At 40.7% G+C, this 22552-nt stretch overlaps 1 protein-coding gene across 1 annotated transcript; it reads right to left on the minus strand.

The window, feature by feature from the left end:
* Positions 1-294: 294 nt before the first annotated feature.
* RBM43 (RNA binding motif protein 43) lies at positions 295-21917 on the minus strand (the record flags this gene model as incomplete). Its single annotated transcript, XM_082841068.1, is given in 7 exon segments — positions 295-2080; positions 2875-2963; positions 12824-13034; positions 19673-19738; positions 19740-19920; positions 20857-20987; positions 21912-21917. Coding segments are annotated over 7 exon segments (1416 nt in total). The 3' UTR covers positions 295-1348.
* Between the last annotated feature and the right edge of the window lie 635 nt (positions 21918-22552).

Below are 22552 nucleotides of genomic sequence, written 5' to 3' on the forward strand. Positions count from 1 at the left end.
AGAAATAGAAATCATTTACATATTTGGGATTTAGGTAGCTGAGAAAAATGAAAGCATATAGATTTTTCTTATGCTTTTCTACTGATATAAACAGTTCAAATCATCGTAACCATGTTTGTTTGCTTTGAGATGAGCAAGATGTATCATTTTATTATCCTGGGAGGGTCTCTGCAGTGTCCCCGGTACTTAAAATTGGCTTAATGCTAAGTTAAATGCAGGTCAGTCACAGACAACCAAATGACTTACAAGCTCTGGCTACCCTTCAGTAAAGAATTTTCAAATCCTTCTGTCATCTTTAAGGAAACATTTCTCAATTGTTTAAGTAGAATTGTGAGAGACTACAAAAGGGAGAAGCACTGTTCGGTAATCAGAGCCATGGGCAAGTTATATTACATCACTAGGCACCAGTTTCCTCATGTGTGAAAGGGGGTTAAAGATAGCACCTACCTCACAGGGCTGCTGTCAGGACTGAATGAGTAAAGATATGTAATACACTTAAAATTATGCCTAGCAAGTAAGTGTTTGCTATTATTCTTATTATCCATGATCTTATTCCTGAAATGCTATTAATTTTACAATACAATTATAAAATAGACACTATACTCCCTTCATAATTCCAACAGGAGAATCAACATGTTATGTAAGTACTTAGGCTAAGTAAGCAGCAGTAAAAAATGTTCTGTATGTCCAGTAGCCTTATACTAATATGGGATTTGGTCAAGTAATGACTACCTGCATCAGAAATACCATGTAAGTAGCTTCTCAAGTGAGTTTTGCTAGGATTCTAATTCTATTTGGAGTAAACGCAAATTTTGTATATGTTAAGAAATTGCCAATGGCATAATAATCATCCAAACTTCTTATATGTTAGAATGAAGGCTACCTCTTTTTTCTAAGAATTTGGGGTTGCAGAGAAAGTGAAGTTTCTTTAAATTTAGTTTTATAATTTTTGAAGTTTTATACCTTAGACATTATCTTTGGGTTTAACTCCTGCTGATGGACAGGTAGATAACTTCAGACAAGTGTTTTCACCTATTCAAATCCTAGTTTCTTCCCCTATAACATGAGGATGGAAATGCCTGTGATGAAAGATGTTCACAAGAATTAAATGAGATAGGGAATTCCCTGGCATCCAGTGGTTAGGACTCCACACTTCCACGGCAGGGGGCCCAGGTTTGATCCCTGGTTGGGAAACTAAGATCCCGCAAGCTGTGCGGTGCAGCCAAAAAAAAAAAAAAAAAAAGAATTAAATGAGATAATGTCTGTAAAGCTGGGATCACTCATGACATCACCACTGCTCAGTAAGGGAAGGCAGCAGCCGTTCTTATTACTATTGCTGAGGATTTTATTACCTAACTTTCTGCCTTATTAATTTCATGACCTCTTTTTTAAACAAGTACGTGTCAGAAGAAGAGCCTATGATGTCAATGTGCGTATGATAAAAATTAACCAGAACCTGAAGGTACCTTGAACTTAGTTGCTTACATGCCAGCTTAATATTTCTTTTCTCTCTATTTTCCTTTCCTTCCAAAATAAATGTCTCCTTTCTAAGCTCGAAGTGAAGAGCATGTGAATATTTCTCAATGAGCTCTTTTACCTGTTTTTCATTGTTTGGCTGAGAACCACCTTGAGCATTCCTTATACAAAGTGTGGTAATTTCACCATCCACTGTCTCTTGACATACAGCATGAAATTTTTTCAGTGTGCTTTCATAAAATCCGCTCGTCTTTTTCAGGTAAAGGAAAATATCTGTGTCGAGAACAAGTCTTTCTCCTCTTCTCATAGTCTCAGGTGTTGAGGACCTGGGTGGCTTTAAAGAGTGACTACTTTTCCATGTACTCCCTCTGGGGCTCTGTCTATTCCTGTTTTTTTCTAAAAGAGAACTTGCTTTTAATAGCAAAGACTCTTTGAGCTTCTTGATAGCCAGAAATGATCCTTGAACGGAGATTCTTCCATTGGCTTCCAAAGGACTGAAGCATAAAGCTGGGATTTCCCTTTTCAGGTCCATTACCAGACTTCTCAGACCAATTTGACTCCGAAAAACAGAAAGATCAAGGACAGCATTTACAGAGCTGAAGACCTAAAATTAAACAGAGAAATTAAAACAGCACCACCTAGTGGAGCAGACTACATAAACACACTCTTTTTCTGCCACTTTCTTGGTCTCCCCTGCAGTAGCCCCTAAACCAGGCCTCAACTGCCTAGCACAGCTGGCTTCTTGAGCCATAGCTGCCCATCAGACGGATGCCACAACTCTATCAAGGCCACAGTGTTCGATTTGGGATTCACATTTCTCACTGGATTACCGTAAATAAAGGTGGTCAAATATTTTTTCAAAGGCATAATGCTTTTTTGAAACAAAGTCTTAAGCAGAACCCAGAGAAATACACTGTTCTGGTTCTGCTCTGTAGATAGGGGTCCCCGTAGAGAGCCCTCCAAGTTAGAAGTTCCTCAGATGGCTGCACAGAACCCTAGGTTTCTTACAGAATAAAGTTTTAAACCAATGCTTTGAATTTTACTTTTTCCTCTTACTTCCACCTTTACTGTGTCTTCAAAGCTCCTTTTTAATGTTCATCCTAATTGTTTTTTCCCCTACAAAAGAAGTCTTTAGGTAGATGCCTGACATCATCTACGACAGCATAAAAGCTCACTGTCACTTTAAAAACATTAAGAGGGTCATAGAGAAACATAAAAATGACCAGGCAATAACAAAAAAATTTCAAGACACAGGTTTGACCTTTAACACCGACTCAGGTTAAGAGGAGTTTGCACTTTCTTTTCTAGAAGTCATGGGATGAGGGTGCTTTGTGCCTCCTATGTAGAGGAGACACTCTGCAGAAGAAATGGGATCCAGAGAATCAGCATTACACTTACCTTTTCACTAAAATGGGAGACGGTGAGTTGAGCGGGCCTGACCATCTCTGCTAGATAGTGTTTCTTTTTTCTGATGACATTCTCTGCAACTAAGTGGAAAAAGGGCCACCAGAAGTGTTTGTGGCACAATACACTAATAATTATTTTAATTAATAATAATAGAGATGTTCAATGCTTTTAAAATACCTAAGATTTTTTCTGTGTTTCCTCTAAATTCAGCATTTACATAGTTTTTCCTTCTACTTTAACACATTAAAATGTATACACATAGATGTATACATACATACGTAAAACACCTGCATGTTTTGTATGTTATATCTAATACATAACAAACACCTAAAAGTAAATCCCCCACCACTCTGTTAATTATGGTCATGAGGAGACTTCACCTTTCTGAATCCAGGATATCACACTGTCCTGGTTTGTTTTCCTCTAATTCACTGGCTGACCTGCTCAGTCTCCTTCACTAATTATCCTTCCCTCCCCATTCTCTAGGCTTTGGCATGCCCCCTCCCACCCCCCTGCCCCGCCGCCTCAGGCCTCACACCTCTTTGCTAACCTTACACCCACCCCCTGGGTGATGTCAACAATTTCCACAGCTTTAGACATCATCTCTCTATGTAAATCACCTTGAAAATTCTCTCTTCAACATCGACCTTTCTCCCTTCTGCCTGTGGAAATCTCTACTTCATTATCTGAATAGACGTCTCAACGACCAAAATTCAACTCTTAATAACTAGCTCCCTTCCAAAAGTACTCTTCCTCCCGTGTTCAGCATCTCAGAAAATGACACTTAGTCCATCTACAAATTCTGAACACCCACCAGTTCTCAATCACCTGCCCTGCTACCACCCTAGTCAAAACCAGCACCGACTGGTAGCTCTTATGCTCCACATGTGTCTGCCAGATGGATCACGTTTAAAAAGGACATCACTTTCTGTCAGTCCTCTGCTTAAAACCCTCCAATGGCTTCCCATGTCACCTAGAATAAAATCCAGACACCTTACTTTGACCCACGTGCTCCTAAACATAACCTGGTCCCAGCTGCCCATCTAACCACATCTCCTATTCTCTCCTCCTTGCTCATTCCACTCCAGTCACACGAACCTCCCCACTGCTCTTCAGAACGCCCAGCAGGCTGTCCCTCAGAGAATGTTTCCCAGTCCTTCCCTGTGCCTAGAATTTTCTTCCCCCTTATCTGCATGAGTCATTCCCTTACTTCATTCAAGTCTCTGTTCAAATGTCACCCAAACAGAGTATTTTCCTACCCACTCTACCTAAAGTAGCACTATCCATCACATTCTATCCCTTTATTCTTGTTTATATTTTTTATAGCACCATATTATATAATATGTATAAATATATAAGTATACATAAATATACAAATAAATAAAGCACACAACAATTATATACTCATTTATTGGCTTATTATCTCTCCACAGATGTATGCTTCATGAAAAAAAAATATTTTGCCTATTTCATTCATTGCTGTATAACCTCAAGGCCTAGAATGGTGCCTGAAAAGTAATAGACGCTCAATAAATACTTGGGAATAAATGAATGAATGAGCCCTCTCTTTCTCTCTCTGCGTTAATCAATGCAATATACAAAACTAATAATTTCCCTTAATAATATAAAATTATTAACTTCTACTTTCCCCTTAGAGAAATAATAAGGAGCCCTTCCCGCCATCCCTTACCTGAACATCCCCATTGAGAAGGAATGACATAACTAATGGTGAGAGATACCCACAGTCTTTTGGATACCCACACTGATAACCCACAGTCTTTTGGATCTCTCTCTGGACCCTATCTTCCCTCAAGCAGAGCAAGGTCTCTTCTGCTCCTACTCTTATGTAGTACTTTTACCTCCAAAAGGCTGGCATGGAGACTCACCTTTCTTTGGCAACTTATTCTACCAGCCACTGTGCTGTACCAAAGGCTGCCCCATCCACGAGGCTGGAGGGGTGAATAGCTCTGCAGACCCAACTTCCACACTTATGTCAGGTTGGAGGTGGGGAACAGAATGGTTCACTCTAACCTCAGATCCAAACCATATATCTTCAGTCCAACGTTCCCAGTAATAAAGCAGATACTATATGAGAATATCCATTTGTTGGTTTGATCAAAGAGAAGCAAATGGTATAATTATACTGCTGAAGCCACCTCAAAATTGTCCAAGTATTTACCTTTCTTGTGAGATTATAGATAACTTTTGTGGGGTTTTTTTCTGTATTTTACAAATTTTCTACAATAAAACATATCACCTTTATCCCAAGATATAGACAGCTTTAAAATATAGAAAAAAGAAGTCTTTAACACTGCCAGTTATTGACAACTCTATCATGAGACATTTTCACATTTATTCCTGCTTAACACACTATTGTGCCACTTTTATACTCAAGAATAGAATTATTGAGGAACTTCAAGATGGCGGAAGAGTAAGCCTTGAAGATCACCTTCCTCCCCACAAATACATCAGAAATACATCTATAGGTGTAACAGCTCCTACAGAACACCTACTGAACGCTGGCAGAAGACCTCAGACCTCCCAGAAGGCAAGAAACTCCCCAGGGGCAAGAAACTTACCCTACCTGGGTAGGGTAAAAGAAAAAAGAAAAAACAGAGACAAAGAATAGGGACGGGAGCTTCCCTGGTGGCGCAGTGGTTGAGAGTCCACCTGCCGATTCAGGGGACACAGGTTCACGCCCCGGTCTGGGAGGATCCCACATGCCGCGGAGCGGCTGGGCCCGTGAGCCATGGCCGCTGAGCCTGCGCGTCCAGAGCCTGTGCTCCGCAACGGGAGAGGCCATGGCAGTGAGAGGCCTGCGTACCGCAAAAAAAAAAAAAAAAAAGGATAGGGATGGGACCGGCACCAGTGAGAGGGAGCTGTGAAGGAGGAAAGGTTTCCACCCACTAGGAAGCCCCTTCAAGGGCAGAGACTGCAAGTGGCGGATGGGGGGGAACTTCGTAGCCACAGAGGAGAGCACAGCAACAGGGGTGCAGAGGGCAAAGCAAAGAGATTCCCGCACAGAGGGTCGGTGCCAACCAGCACTCACCAGCCCGAGAAACTTGTCTGCTCACCCGCCGGGGCAGGCGGTGTCTGGGAGCTGAGGCTCGGGCTTCAGAGGTCAGATCCCAGGGAGAGGACTGGGGTCGGCAGCGTGAACACAGACTGAAGGGGCTAGTGCGCCACGGCTAGCCGGGAGGCAGTCCGGGAAAAGTCTGGAGCTGCTGAAGAGACAAGAGACTTTTTCTTGCCTCTTTGTTTCCTAGTGCACGAGGAGAGGGGATTCAGAGCGCTGCTTAAAGGAGCTCCAGAGACGGTTGGGAACCGCGGCTACCAGCACGGACCCCAGAGACAGGCATGGGACGCTAAGGCTGTTGCTGCCGCCACCAAGAAGCCTGTGTGTGAGCACAGGTCACTCTCCACACCTCCCCTCCCGAGAACCTGTGCAGCCCGCCACTGCCAGGGTCCTGTGATCCAGGGACAACTTCCCAGGGAGAACGCACAGTGCGTCTCAGGCTGGTGCAACGTCACACTGGCCTCTGCCGCCGCAGGCTCGCCCCCCACACCGTACCTCTCCTTCCCCCCAGCCAGAGTGAGCCAGAGCCCCCGAATCAGCTGCTCCTTTAACCCCGCCCTGCCTGAGCGAAGAACAGACGCACTAAGGTGACCTACATGCAGAGGCGGGGCCACATCCAAAGCTGAGCCCCGGGAGCTGTGCGAACAAAGAAGAGAAACGGAAATCTCTCCCAGCAGCCTTGGGAGCAGCGGATTAAATCTCAACAATCAACTTGATGTACCTGCATCTGTGGAATACCTGAATAGACAACAAATCATCCCAAATTGAGGAGGTGGACTTTGGGAACAATGATATATATATTTTTTTCCCTATTTCTCTTTTTGTGAGTGTGTATGTCTATGCTTCTGTGTGTGATATTGCCTGTATAGCTTTGCATTTACCATTTCTCCTAGGATTCTGTCTGTCCATTTTTCTGTTTTCTTTTTTTTTTATTTAAAAATCTTTTTTCTTAATAATTATTTCTTATTTTAATAACTTTATTTTATTTTACTTCATTTTATCTTCTTTCTTTCTTTCTTTTTTTCTTTTTCTTCCTCCCTCCCACCCTCCCTCCCTCCCTCCCTCCCTTCCTTTCTTTCTTTCTTTCTTTCTACTTTTTCTCCCTTTTATTCTGAGCTGTGTGGATGAAAGGCTCTTGGTGCTCCAGCCAGGCGTCAGGGCTGTGCCTCTGAGGTGGAAGAGCCAAGTTCAGGACACTGGTCCACAAGAGACCTCCCAGCTCCACATAATATCAAACAGCGAAAATCTCCCAGAGATCTCCAGCTCAACGCCAAGATCCAGCTCCACTTAACGACCAGCAAGCTACAGTGCTGGACACCCTATGCCAAACAACTAGCAAGACAAGAACACAACCCCATCCATCAGCAGAGAGGCTGCCTAAAATCATAAAAAGGCCACAGACACCGCAAAACACACCACCAGACGTGGACCTGCCCACCAGAAAGACAACATCCAGCCTCATCCACCAGAACACAGGCACTAGTCCCCTCCACCAGGAAGCCTACACAACCCACTGAACCAACCTTAGCCACTGGAGACAGACACCAAAAACGACGGGAACTACAAACCTGCAGCCTGCGAAAAGCAGACCCCAAACACAGTAAGTTAAGCAAAAGGAGAAGACAGAGAAACACAGCAGATGAAGGAGCTAGGTAAAAAACCACCAGGAAAAAAAATTAAGAGGAAATAGGCAGTCTACCTGAAAAAGAATTCAGAATAATGATAGTAAAGATGATCCAGAATCTTGGGAGTAGAATGGAGAAAATACAAGAAACGCTTAACAAGGACCTAGAAGAACTAAAGAGCAAACAAACAGAGATGAAAAACACAATAAATGAAATTTAAAATTCTCTAGAAGGAATCAATAGCAGAATAACTGAGGCAGAAGAACGGATAAGTGACCTGGAAGATAAAAGAGTGGAAATAACTACTGCAGAGCAGAATAAAGAAAAAAGAATGAAAAGAAATGAAGACAGCCTAAGAGACAACATTAAACATACCAACATTCGAATTATAGGGGTCCCAGAAGAAGAATAGAAAAAGAAAGGGTCTGAGAAAATATTTGAAGAGATTATAGTTGAAAACTTCCCTGATATGGGAAAGGAAATAGTTGATCAAGTCCAAGAAGCACAGAGTCCCATACAGGATAAACCAAAGGAGAAACACATAAGCCAAGACACATATTAATCAAACTATCCAAAATTAAATACAAAGAAAAAATATTAAAAGCAGCAAGGGAAAAACAAAATATAACACACAAGGGAATCCCCATAAGGTTAACAGCTGACCTTTCAGCAGGAACTCTGCAAGCCAGAAGGGAGTGGCAGGACATATTTAAAGTGATGAAGGAGAAAAACCTGCAATCAAGATTACTCAACCCAGCAAGGATCTCATTCAGATTTGACAGAGAAATTAAAACCTTTACAGACAAGAAAAAGCTAAAAGAATTCAGCACCACCAAAACACCACCAAATGCTAAAGGAACTTCTCTAGGCAGGAAAAACAAAAGAAGGAAAAGACCTACAATAACAAACCCAAAACAATTAAGAAAATGGTAATACGAACATACATATCAATAACTACCTTAAACGTAAATGGATTAAATGCTCCAACCAAAAGACATAGACTGGATCAATGTATACAAAAGCAAGACCCATATATATGCTGTCTACAAGAGACCCACTTCAGACCTAAGGACACATACAGGCTGAAAGTGAGGGGATGGAAAAAGATGTTCCATGCAAATGGAAATCAAAAGAAAGCTGGAGTAGCAATTCTCATATCAGGCAAAATAGACTTTAAAATAAAGACTATTACGAGACAAAGAAGGACACTACATAATGATCAAGGGATCAATCCAAGAAGAAGATATACGAATTGTAAATATTTATGCACTCCACAGAAGCTCACCTCAATACATAAGTCAAATACTAACAGCCATAAAAGGGGAAATCCACAGGAACACAATCAGATTAGGGGACTTTAACACCCCACTTTAACCAATGGACAGATCATCCAAAATGAAAATAAATAAGGAAACACAAGCTTTAAATGATACATTAAAAAAAATGGACTCCAGTGATATTTATAGGACATTCCATCCAAAAACAACAGAATACACTTCTTTCTCAAGTGCTCATGGAACATTCTCCAGGATAGATCATATCTTGGATCACAAATCAAACCTTGGTAAATTAAAGAAAATTGAAATCGTATCAAGTATCTTTTCCAACCACAATGCTATGAGACTAGATAACAATTACAGGAAAAAAAATCTGTAAAAAATACAAACACATGGAGGCTAAACAACACACTACTTAATAACCAAGAGATCACTGAAGAAATCAAAGAGGAAATCAAAAAATACCTAGAAACAAATGACAATGGAGACACGACAACCCAAAACCTATGGGATGCAGCAAAAGCATTTCTAAGAGGGAAGTTTATAGCAATACAATCCTACCATAAGAAACAAGAAACACCTGAAATAACCTAACCTTACACCTAAAGCAATTAGAGAAAGAAGAAACAAAAAACCCCAAAGGTAGCGGAAGGAAAGACATCATAAAGATCAGATCAGAAATAAATGAAAAAGAAATGAGGGAAAGGATAGCAAAGATCAATAAAACTAAAGGCTGGTTCTTTGAGAAGATAAACAAAATTGATAAACCATTAGCCAGACTTTTGAAGAAAATAAGGGAGAAGACTCAAATCAATAGAATTAGAAATGAAAAAGGAGAAGTAACAACTGACACTGCAGTAATACAAAGAATCATAAGACATTACTACAAGCAACTATATGCCAATAAAATGGACAACCCGGAAGATATGGACAAATTCTTAGAAAAGCACAACCTTCTGAGACTGAATCAGGAAGAAATAGAAAATATAAACAGACCAATCACAAGCACTGAAATTGAAACTGTGATTAAAAATCCTCCAACAAAAAAAACCCCCAGGACCAGATGGCTTCAAAAGCGAATTCTATCAAACATCTAGAGAAGAGCTAACACCTATCCTTCTAAAACTCTTACAAAATATAGCAGAGGGAGGAACACTCCCAAACTCATTCTACGAGGCCACCATCACCCTGATACCAAAACCGGACAAAGATGTCACAAACAGAGAAAACTACAGGCCAATATCACTGATGAACATAGATGCAAAAATCCTCAACAAAATACTAGCAAACAGAATCCAACAGCACATTCAACGGATCATACACCATGACCAAGTGAGGTTAATCCCAGGAATGCAAGGATTCTTCAATATACGCAAATCAAGCAACGTGATACACCATATTAACAAATTGAAGGAGAAAAACCATATAATCATCTCAATAAATGCAGAGAAAGTTTTTGACAAAATTCAACACCAATTTATGATAAAAACCCTCCAGAAAGTAGGCATAGAGGGAACTTTCATCAACATAATAAAGGCCATATATGACAAACCCCCAGCCAACATCATTCTCATTGGTGAAAAACTGAAACCATTTCCACTAAGATCAGGAACAAGACAAAGTTGCCCACTCTCACCATTATTATTCAACATAGTTTTGGAAGTTGTAGCCACAGCAATCAGAGAAGAAAGAGACGTACAAGGAATCCAAGTCAGAAAAGAAGAAGTAAAGCTGTCACTGTTTGCAGATAACATGATATTATACATAAAGAATCCTAAAGATGCTACCAGAAAACTACTAGAGCTAATCAATGAATTTGTTAAAGTAGCAGGATACAAAATTAATTCACAGAAATCTCTAACATTCCTATACACTAATGATGAAACTTCTGAAAGTGAATTTAAGAAAATATTCCCATTTACCACTGCAACAAAAAGAATAAAATATCTAGGAATAAACCAACATAAGGAGACAAAAGACCTATATGCAGAAAATTATTAGACACTGATGAAAGAAATTAAAGATGAACAAATAGATGGAGAGATACACCATGTTCTTGGATTGGAAGAATCAACATTGTGAAAATGACTATACTATCCAAAGCAATCTACAGATTCAATGCAATCCCTATCAAACTACCACTAGCATTTTTCAAAGAACCAGAACAAAAAATTTCACAATTTGTATGGAAACACAAAATACCCCGAATAGCCAAAGCAATCTTGAGAAAGAAAAACAGAGCCGGAGGAATCAGGCTCCCTGACTTCAGACTATACTACAAAGCTACAGTAATCAAGACAGTATGGTACTGGCACAAAAACAGAAATAGAGATCAATGGAACAGGATAGAAAGCCCAGAGATAAACCCACGCACATATGGTCACCTTATCATTGATAAAGGAGACAAGAATATACAGTGGAGAAAAGACAGCCTCTTCAATAAGTGGTGCTGGGAAAACTGAACAGCTACATGTAAAAGAATGAAATTAGAAAACTCCCTAACACCATACAGAAAAATAAATTCAAAATGGATTAAAGACCTAAATTTAAGGCCAGACACTATCAAACTCTTAGAGGAAAACACAGGCAGAACACTCTATGACATAAATCACAGCAAGATCCTTTTTGACCCACCTTCTAGAGAAATGGAAATAAAAACAAAAATAAACAAATGGGACCTAATGAACATTAAAAGCTCTTGCACAACAAAGGAAACCATAAACAAGACCAAAAGACAACCCTCAGAATGGGAGAAAATATTTGTAAGTGAAGCAACTGACAAAGGATTAATCTCCAAAATTTACAAGCAGCTCATGCAGCTCAATATCAAAAAAACAAACAATCCTATCCAAAAATGGGCAGAAGACCTAAATAGACATTTCTCCAAAGAAGATATACAGGTTGCCAACAAACACATGAAAGAATGCTCAACATCATTAATCATTAGAGAAATGCAAATCAAAACTACTATAAGATATCATCTCACACCAGTCAGAATGGCCATCATCAAAAAATCTAGAAACAATAAATGCTGGAGAGGGTGTGGAGAAAAGGGAACCCTCTTGCACTGTTGGTGGGAATGTAAATTGATACAGCTACTATGGAGAACAGTACAGAGGTTCCTTAAAAATTAAAAATAGAACTACCATACAACCCAGCAATCCCACTACTGGGCATATACCCTGAGAAAACCATAATTCAGAAAGAGTCATATACCACAATGTTCATTGCAGCTCTATTTACAATAGCCAGGACATGGAAGCAACCTAAGTGTCCATCAACAGATGAATGGATAAAGAAGATGTGGCACGTATATACAGTGGAATATTACTCAGTCATAGAAAGAAAATAAATTGAGTTATTTGTAATGAGGTGGATGGACCTAGAGTCTGTCATACAGAGTGAAGTAAGTCATAAAGAGAAAAACAAATACTGTATGCTAACACATATATATGGAATCTAAAAAAAAAAAAAAAAAGGTCATGAATAACCTAGGGGCAAGATGAGAATAAAGACGCAGACCTACTTGAGAATGGACTTGAGGATATGGGGAGGGGGAAGGGTAAGCTGTGACAAAGTGAGAGAGAGGCATGGACATATATACACTACCAAACATAAGCTAGATAGCTAGTGGGAAGCAGCCGCATAGCACAGGGAGATCAGCTCGGTGCTTTGTGACCACCTAGAGGGGTGGGATAGGGAGGGTGGGAAGGAGGGAGACACAAGAGGGAAGAGATATGGGGACATAGGTATATGTATAACTAATTCACTTTGTTATAAAGCAGAAACTAACATACCATTTTAAAGCAATTATACTCCAATAAAAATGTTAAAAAAATAGAATTATTATATTTTAAATACACTCTAAACTTTACCAGTCCCATGAATTATTTTAATGAAATTCAATTTTTAATTTCATTACAGAAGTATTTCTAAGATTACAAAAACTTGATGGGAAATACCTTTTTTTTCTTTGAATGTTACATATGCAACTCCCTTGGTTCCTGTTGGATATATCACATCTTCAACAAGTCCACCCTCATTCTCAATATCTTGAAAGTGACTCTTCACTAATACGGCCAGCGACTGATCATTAACAGAACCAACTGGAAGACCAGCAACTACAATTGTTCTTTCAGAAGCTTCGGATTCCTTGACCTTCAAAACTGATGCCTGCAAAAACACAGTAGGATACTCTTCAAATAAATAGGATTCTGCTTAATATAGGCAATGTTACACACCAGTGGGAAAAGCTATTTTACTCAATAAAGGCGCTCTTGCAATTGATTAGATACTTGAAAACAAATATTAAGGTTAGAGCCTGGCCTCATACCATATGCCAGCATAAACTCTATATAAATTTGAGAGTTAAAATGTAAAAAGGAAACCCCTTTTATTAATACATGGAAAACACTGGTTAACATTTGTCTGATTTTAGAAAGACCTAAAAATAATTGTAATCACAAAGGAAAAGATTGAGATATAAATTTTTTAAGTTTTTTTTTTTTGATGTGGACCATTTTTAAAGTCTTTGTTGAATTTGTTATAAAATTGCTTCTGCTTTATGTTTTGGTTTTTTGGCCCTGAGGCATGTGGGATCTTAGCTCCTTGACCAGGGACCACCTGCAGGGGAAGGGGAAGTCTTAACCACTGGACTGCAGGGAAGTCCCGAGATATAAATTTTTTAAATCAAAAATTTTTTAAAAGTCAAGCTAATCAATGAAAAAAAAAGAACAAAATACCTAGGAATAAACCTACCTGAGGAGACAAAAGACCTGTACACAGAAAACTGTAAAACACTGATGAAAGAAATTAAAGATGATACAAACAGATGGAGAGATATACCATGTTCTTGGATTGGAAGAATCAACATTGTGAAAATGACTATACTACCCAAAGCAATCTACAGATTCAATGCAATCCCTATCAAACTACCACTGGCATTTTTCAAAGAACTAGAACAAAAAATTTCACAATTTGTATGGAAACACAAAAGACCCCAAATAGCCAAAGCAATCTTGAGAACGAAAAACAGAGCTGGAGGAATCAGGCTCCCTGACTTCAGACTATACTACAAAGCTACAGTAATCGAGACAGTATGGTACTGGCACAAAAACCGAAATAGAGATCAATGGAACAGGATAGAAAGCCCAGAGATAAACCCATGTACATATGGTCAACTTATCTTTGATAAAGGAGACATGAATATACAGTGGAGAAAAGACAGCCTCTTCAATAAGTGGTGCTGGGCAAACTGGACAGCTACATGTAAAAAAATTAAATTAGAACACTCCTTAACACCATACACCAAAATAAACTTAAAATGGATTAAAGACCTAAATGTAAGGCCAGACTCTATCAAACTCTTAGAGGAAAACACAGGCAGAACACTCTATGACATAAATCACAGCAAGATCCTTTTTGACCCATCTCCTAGCAAAATGGAAATAAAAACAAAAATAAACAAATGGGACCTAATGAAACTTAAAGGCTTTTGCACAGCAAAGGAAACCATAAACAAGATGAAAAGACAACCCTCAGAATGGGAGAAAATATCTGCAAATGAAGCAACTGACAAAGGATTAATCTCCAAAATTTACAAGCAGCTCATGCAGCTCAATATCAAAAAAACAAACAACCCAATCCAAAAATGGGCAGAAGACCTAAATAGACATTTCTCCAAAGAAGATATACACATTGCCAACAAACACATGAAAGTCTATTCAATATCACTTATCATTAGAGAAATGCAAATCAAAACTACAATGAGGGGCTTCCCTGGTGGCACAGTGGTTGAGAGTCCGCCTGCCGATGCAGGGGACACAGGTTCGTGCCCCGGTCCGGGAGGATCCCACATGCCGCGGAGCGGCTGGGCCCGTGAGCCATGGCCGCTGAGCATGCGCGTCCGGAGCCTGTGCTCCGCAACGGGAGAGGCCACAACAGTGAGAGGCCCACGTACACCAAAAAAAAAAAAAAACTACAATGAGGTATCACCACACACTGTCAGAATGGCCGTCATCAAAAAATCTACAACAATGACTGCTGGAGAGGGTGTGGAGAAAAGGGAACCCTCCTATAATGTTGGTGGGAATGTAAATTGATACAGCCACTATGGGGAACAGTATGGAGGTTCCTTAAAAAGCTAAAAATAGAACTACCATACGACCCAGCAATGCCACTACTGGGCATATACCCTGAGAAAACCATAATTCAAAAAGAGTCATGTACCACAATGTTCACTGCAGCTCTGTTTACAATAGCCAGGACATGGAAGCAACCTAGGCATCCACTGACAGATGAACGGAAAAAGATGTGGCACATATATACAATGGAATATTACTCAGCCATAAAAAGAAATGAAATTGAGTTATTTGTAACGAGGTGGATGGACCTAGAGACTGTATTAAAGAGTGAAGTTAAGTCAGAAAGAGAAAAACAAATACCGTATGCTAACATATATATATGGAATCTAAAAAAAAAAAAAAAAGTGGTTATGAAGAACCTAGGGGCAGGATAGGAATAAAGATGCAGATGTAGAGAATGTACCTGAGGACACGGGGAGGGGGAAGGGTAAGCTGGGACGAAGTAAGAGAGTGGCAAGGACATATATACACTACCAAATGTAAAATAGATAGCTAGTGGGAAGCAGCCACATAGCACAGGGAGATCAGCTCGGTGCTTTGTGACCACCTAGAGCGGTGGGATAGGGAGGGTGGGAGGGAGACACAAGAGGGAGGAGATATGGGGATATATGTTTATGTATAGCTGATTCACTTTGTTATACAGCAGAAACTAACACACCATTGTAAAGCAATAAAGATGTTACAAAAGAAAAAAAAAAGTTAAGGTAACCACAAAATTTTGTAGTTTGGAGTTGGCTGTATGTTTTCTTGATTGTAGAGTTGAAAGTACATAAGGTAATAAAGAACATATTCTTTTTTTTCTTTTTTTTTTTTTTGGTAAAATTAGGAAAAAGTCACCATAAAAAAATAAAACCCTGGAAATAACATTGGAGCTACAGTGAAGTAAACCCTGCCTTCCAGCACATACCTGAAATAGAATTCAACCACTGAGAGCACATGCTATTGTAGACTGTGCCACCCTGGGAACAGAGGACCAAGTGCAAGTAGATCCTTCCCCGGGCTCACTCTCTGTGAACTTCTTGTATTAAGGTTTTAATTTGTTCCCCAGCTCATTTAGGGGAGTGGACCTATAAACTTCTCCCAATGCATATATAGGTAGTCCAGCTTGATTACACCAGAGCTCAGACATAATCTATCCTAAATTACCCCCAGGGAGGACAGGATGTCTCACAGGTCCAAGTAATGGTTAATAGATCATAAAGATGTTTCGGTTTTCAGTTCAGAGGACTCTATATACTCAGAGTAGGACTTCACTGGGGATAGGCAAACAGCTTCTGACCTCCCTGATCAAGAAAACAGTCTAAGCACACACACAGTGTCCATTCTAACCCAGGAGCATCTTAAAATGAAAGTAGAAGAATAAAAAAGAGAATAAACACAATTAAGGGGAGCAATCAGCAGCATAGGGGAGATTTCAACAATTTCTTGAAGACGGAAAAGATACAGAAGTATGTGGAAGGATAAGACAGAGGGAATCCAGAATAAAGAAAAGGGGGTTGCAATGCAAAGGTGACAACTTTCATGGCAAGAACCTCAGAAATGAAAAAAGGGACCAAAACCAGAAAGATTAGTTGAAAAGCTAGTGGCAAAACAAAACTGAATGGACACTCTAGGGAGAATCTGACCTGCTAGTGTGGGTGCTGGCACCCCAGAGCAAGCCCACTCCCCCTCCACTTTCTGGCATTTGAAAGGGCCCAAGCCTAAAGATCATAAGTAAATTAAAGTGTGCGTGTTTTCAGTAAATTATAGAATACCAAAAAAAGAGAATCTATTTGACACAGCTGCGAGGAACATTTTTCTGTAAGTGGAAAAAGGAAAAATACACATGACATTGGACCAAAAGGAGAAAAAGTAATCACAGCACACTATTATTAGGCCCTGCTGTAAACAGTATTTACTGTTTGCATAATAATATAGACACTCTCATTGGTTTTTATCTTTTAGACTAATTCTGTTAAATCTTCAAAATACCAAAGACTTAAATATGATTATAGAATAAAATGGAAACATTCAACCCTGTCAATGTAAGAATAAAGGCAAAACTAACAGAAGTTGAGAAAAAAAGATAGAAAGAAAAATCTATACTTATGTTACTGAAAATCATGTAATACCATCAAAATTTTAAGTATATTATGAAAGTTACAAAAATAGTCCACAGGAGAATTTAAATATTAATAAAACTTTCAAGCTTGAAAGGTGGGAGAAGTCAGAGGTTACTTGAGTGAAATCCTTATTTTTCATAGCAGGAATTCAATAATAGAAAATGCCTAAAGTCAATGATGACCGCCCCCAGGATATGCACTCTCTCAGCATCTCCTCTGACTTTTCAGCTGGTTGTTATAAAATAAGGTGGCAAAAATGTACCTGCATTTCTTAGAATATAGAGTATCTTGTCGATTAGTTAATCAATTAACAAATACAGTATTAATGAAGCAGGTGTTCTATATCTGGCAATATGCTGGGTACCAAAGATGACACATACGAAGACATAAAGCACACCCCTCACCCTGAAATTGTTCCACCATAAAACCTTACTGAGCATTTATTATGTGCGGGGCACCTGGATGGGCCTTAAGATTACCAACACACACACAAAAAGAGCCTCTAAGTTATGGATGAGAAGGAGGCAGGCTCATACACAAATCATTTCAACAGAGCTTGGTAGGCACAAAAAGAGGGAGGTCTACTTCTCTACAAGAAGAACAGACCAACACCCCAAAATCTGAGAAGGATACAGGACCATTCACAATAAAGTTCACTTAGGATTAGGAAGCAAGATTAATTCTGGCTAAACCAGTCAAAAAAGGCTTCATGAAAGAGAGAACTTGAAGGCTGAGGTCGAATTTTAACTAATGGTCAAATTTGATTAAAAATGCAAAAGAGGGTTTCCCTGGTGGTGCAGTGGTTGAGAGTCCGCCTGCCGATGCAGGGGACACGGGTTCGTGCCCCGGTCTGGGAAGATCCCACATGCCGCGGAGCAGCTGGGCCCGTGAACCATGGCCGCTGAGTCTGCGCGTCCGGAGCCTGTGCTCCGCAACGGGAGAGGCCACAACACTGAGAGGCCCGCGTATCGCAAAAACAACAACAACAAAAAATTTTTTTGATTAAAAATAATGCAAAAGAGTTCACAGCAAAAGCAAAGGGACAGAGGAATGGAGGATGAAAATGGCTCATATTGAGACATATAAAGCAAAGGTAGTGTCTCCTGAAAAGGAAACTCATAATAATTATGAACTCTTTGTTATGGGAGGTACTTTTAATGGAGGAAAACAGTTTCTTAAAATATTCAAGGACAAATAAATTGCACAGGAAACAATGAAAATATAAAAATGTGTTCCTCCATCCTAGCCCCAAGTGGTAAGATGTAATTATCTCAAAATAGTTCTTTCTAGAAAAGGAAAAAAAAAAATGACAGATTTTTGAGACTTTAAGGGGATTTTTATTTCACATGAGATTTGTCTTGATTTACTATACATCTGGCTCTAACAGTCCACACCAACCTCCACGGATAAGTGGCTAGTGTATTAGCTTCCTTTTCTTCATCAGTGCCAAAGAAAATCTTTAAATCAATTTAAATTCGGAAATCTTACTCCGCCTCTGCCCTCATCAATACTAATACCATATTTCTTTGTTCAAATGTCTACATTTATCTTTGAAATCAAAGAAACTTCTCCTTGATGTCTATTGATGTCTTCTACCCACCGTTAAGAAGAAAAAGAGAGGTCTTGGAGATAGCCCTTTCAAGAGTTACCATATGGAGATACAGAATTTTGAAACAGGGGCAGCATTTTGGTCGGCAGGTATTAAAATGACAGCAATTTCCCTGCATCAATGATACATTTTAAGAGACTTTTGACCATAGTATCCGAAAACAAAAAGAAAAACTGTGAGTTTATTTTTGTAAGTAAAGCACTTGGGAGAGATAATTAAATTTATTCACTGAGTTCGCTTACATTCCTTTTCTCAAAATTAGGTGTCTATTTTCATTCACGTTGCCTTTACCGCCACCGGTAAACAAAGTCGCACTTGCACTTCACAACTGCTTGGGCACTTCTGACCGGGAATTGAAGGCCCTGCCACTGCTTTTAAGCGCTTGATACAAAGTACACGGAAGCCTAAATCTTAAATTTGCTAACTGTTCTTGCTAGGCAGCAAAGATGGTGACAACACAGAGCCCTTTGTGTCTGGAGAAAGAACTAAGGCCACAAGAGAAAATTCCCGCTAAGACGTCAGGCTGCTTTCCCAACTGTGTCCTTGGCTAGAATCCTTCTTGCTGGCCCTTTACAAAAGGAAACGGTGGGCTCCATTTCTGGGAAATTCTCTCCTCTCCTGCTCCCAAAGTGTGGCAGGACAACAGTTAAGCCCTAACACTGGCTGCGAGTCCACTCGTCGACCAAACAGCTGTGTCCCCGACAACCAGGCACTAGGTGCCGGAGGAGGCCGCGGCGATGCGTCCCTTTGGAGCTGGCCTGCGGTGAAGCGCGCGGAACTGCCACCCGTACAGGTGCAGACAAACCGGGCTAGGTTTGCCTTCGGGGTCCCTCCCCGCGCCTCCCCGGTCACCCCGCACCCTCGCCCGTTCTGCCCGGCTCCGCGTCCTCCTGGGGGACCGTGGTGACGGGACAAGGACCACTCCGCCCTGCAAAACCCAAAGCAAAAGCAACTTGCCATGGCGGAAGAAAGACGCGCCCTCGGCGGCCGGCGGGGCCCAGAGCTAGCGGAGCGCGGGCGGCGCGGCGGGAGCTGGCTGACGGGTTTTGGTTTCGGTTTTCTGTTCCCGCTCGTTTGGAGACAGCCCCTCCACCCCACCCCGCGGTTCTGCGGCCTCGGAGTCTCGGGGCCTCGAGATGAGACCCCGGACCTGGGGCAGTTGCTCTCCGGACGCCCTCGGTAGTTTCGCAACTTTTGAAATCAAGCTGGAGCGAGGTCGGGGGGGATTCCCCGGGTGCTGTGTCTGTCCTGTGGGCAGTGCATCGTCCTTCCTATGCCATCTTTATCTCCCTAGTTGTGTTCTCACCGCACCACGCCTGTTTCTCCTCTCGTCCCCTGTCCAGGACCAGTGGCCAGGTGCGCAGGGCACAGGATGAAAGGTCCCTGCTAAAAGAGAGCTCACCATCCTGGCCATCCCGCGCTCAGATTCCTGAGTCTGGCACCACAGGGACACAGGGAATCTACATACATAGCTTAAAAGTCAAAGAGAGCATGAGTAAGAAAAGCAAATAGCTGGCTAGTATGCAGAAGTTCAATTCCACTCCTAAGAAATACAAATTGAAATCATAACAGCATCCCCTTTTTTCCATGATTAGAGTGGCAAAAATTAAAAAGTGCTGATAATACCCAGTGTCAGCCAGAGTATGAGGAAACAACAATGTGGCTGCAAGCATAGATAGGTTAAGGATTTTGGCCCCTCTCAAAAATGTAAAGTGAAAAAAAAAAGAAAAGTAAAAATGCATATATATCCTTAGAATTAGCAACTCCACTTTCAGAAATGAACTGAAGTTACAGTGCACGAGTAGAACTAAGATACTGTACAGATATTTTAATCGTGCATTGCTTGTAATACAATAATTTTTTTCGGAAAGTCTGGGATCCACCCAGTTAAACCATGAAATAGAACTATTTATTATATGGTCGATGGCACATCTGTTAAGGCCTAAGGCTATGAAGATTTTAAAACAATGAGGTAGATCTATATGTAATTCCCCAATTTATATTTTATATTCAGATTCCTACACTTAAATGCCCGCTTGAATGTCTGATAAGCATGTGAAGCCTAATAGGACCTTCCTCCCATTCTTCCCTCTCAGTAAATAGCACTACCACCCACTGAGGAACTTAAACTCAGAACTCACTTGTCTTCCTTAATTCCTCTTTTCCTTAGCTCATTAGTACATTCCATAAACTGCACACTATCTCCAACTTTATCTCTACCACCCAGATCAACTGCGTCCTCCGTCTTGCCTTCGGCCTTGTTCAATTCATTCTGGATACCACACCCAGGATGATATTTTTTAAATGTAAATCAGGTTTGATCCCTGTCTGAACACTTCATTGTTTTCCCATTGCACTTTGAATAAAATTTACTTCCCCACCAAGGGGACTTGCCCGCACCACCACCCCACCACCTCCCACCCCACCCCCGTTTCTATGTCATGACCTGGATGGCTCCTCCCTGATATTCACTTAACTGGCTCATTGCTGTCATTGGAGCCTTAGCTCAAATGAGCCCTCTTCAGGGAGACTGTTTCTGATCACCCAGTCTAAATTTGTCCCCCCAGTTATTATTCTATCACCCTGTTATTCCATCTTAATAGCACTCACACCTTTCTAAAAATATGAAGATACATTTGTTTATTTTTTCTTACCTGTCACCACCCCCCCAACACAATAGACAGTAGTGTTGTAGGAAGGCGGACCCATTCCAGGGCCTGAGAGTGGGTTCTTGTCTAACTCTCAAAAATGAATTGTCTGAGGAGACACACGTGCTGACAAAGCAAGAGACTTAATTGGGAAGAGGCGCTCGGGCGGAAAGCAGCAGGGTAAGGGAAACGAGGAGAACTGCTCTGCCACGTGGCTCACAGTCTCGGGTTTTATGGCGACAGGGTTAGTTTCTGGGTTGTCTCTGGCCAATCACTCTGACTCAGGGTCCTTCCCGGTGGCAGGTGCATGGCTCAGCAAAGATGGATTCCAGCGGGAAGGGTTCTGGGAGGTTTGTAGGACATATGGACTGGTATCTTCTCTCTCCTTTTGACCTTTCCCGAATTCTTCTGGTTGGTGGTAGCTTGTTAGTTCCATGTTCCTTACCAGGACCTCCTGTGGTAAGATAACTCATGCAAGTGGTTACAGTAGGGCCTGGCCAGGGCGGGTGGTTTTGGTCAGTGGTTCCCCTAACAGTAGTGCTGCTCACCAACATTCCTTGTTGTCAATTCAATCCCATGTGGAGGGATCGCCCTTCTCCCTTTGATGTTAGGCATGGCCATATGATTCATTCAGCCAATGAAATGGGAGGAGAACTGACATGTCTCATATTTGGATGGAAGCATTTCATTGCCAGTGCAAGAGTCTGCAACACTCTCTTTGCCTTGGTGCACATAGAAGCATGTATTGAAGGCAACATGCATCAGTGAGCCAACACATAGAACACAGCTGCAAGAGGGAGTTGCCTGGACCCATAACAAAATTTATGTGAATGAGAAATAACTTTGATGTTTAAAACCACTGAACTTTTTTTCAGCAATATCACCTAGCCTACTCTGACTAATATATCCAAGCCGTTAGAAAAAAAGAAAACCATGAAAATATTTGCAAATCACACATCTGATAAGGGATTTGTATTCAGAATACAAAAAGAACTCTTACAACTCAAAAATAAGATAACCCACTTAAAAATGGACAAAAATTGAATAGATATTTTATCAAAGCAGATACATGAATGCATAATATGCACATGAAAATATGCTCAACATAACTAGTCGTTAAAGAAATGCAAATTAAAACAATGAAATACCACTCCATACTGACTAAAATGGTTGTAATCAAAAAGACAGA

The sequence above is a fragment of the Leucopleurus acutus genome (assembly GCF_964270905.1).
Source record: "Leucopleurus acutus genome assembly, chromosome: 6".
In the NCBI taxonomy this organism is placed as follows: domain Eukaryota; kingdom Metazoa; phylum Chordata; class Mammalia; order Artiodactyla; family Delphinidae; genus Leucopleurus; species Leucopleurus acutus.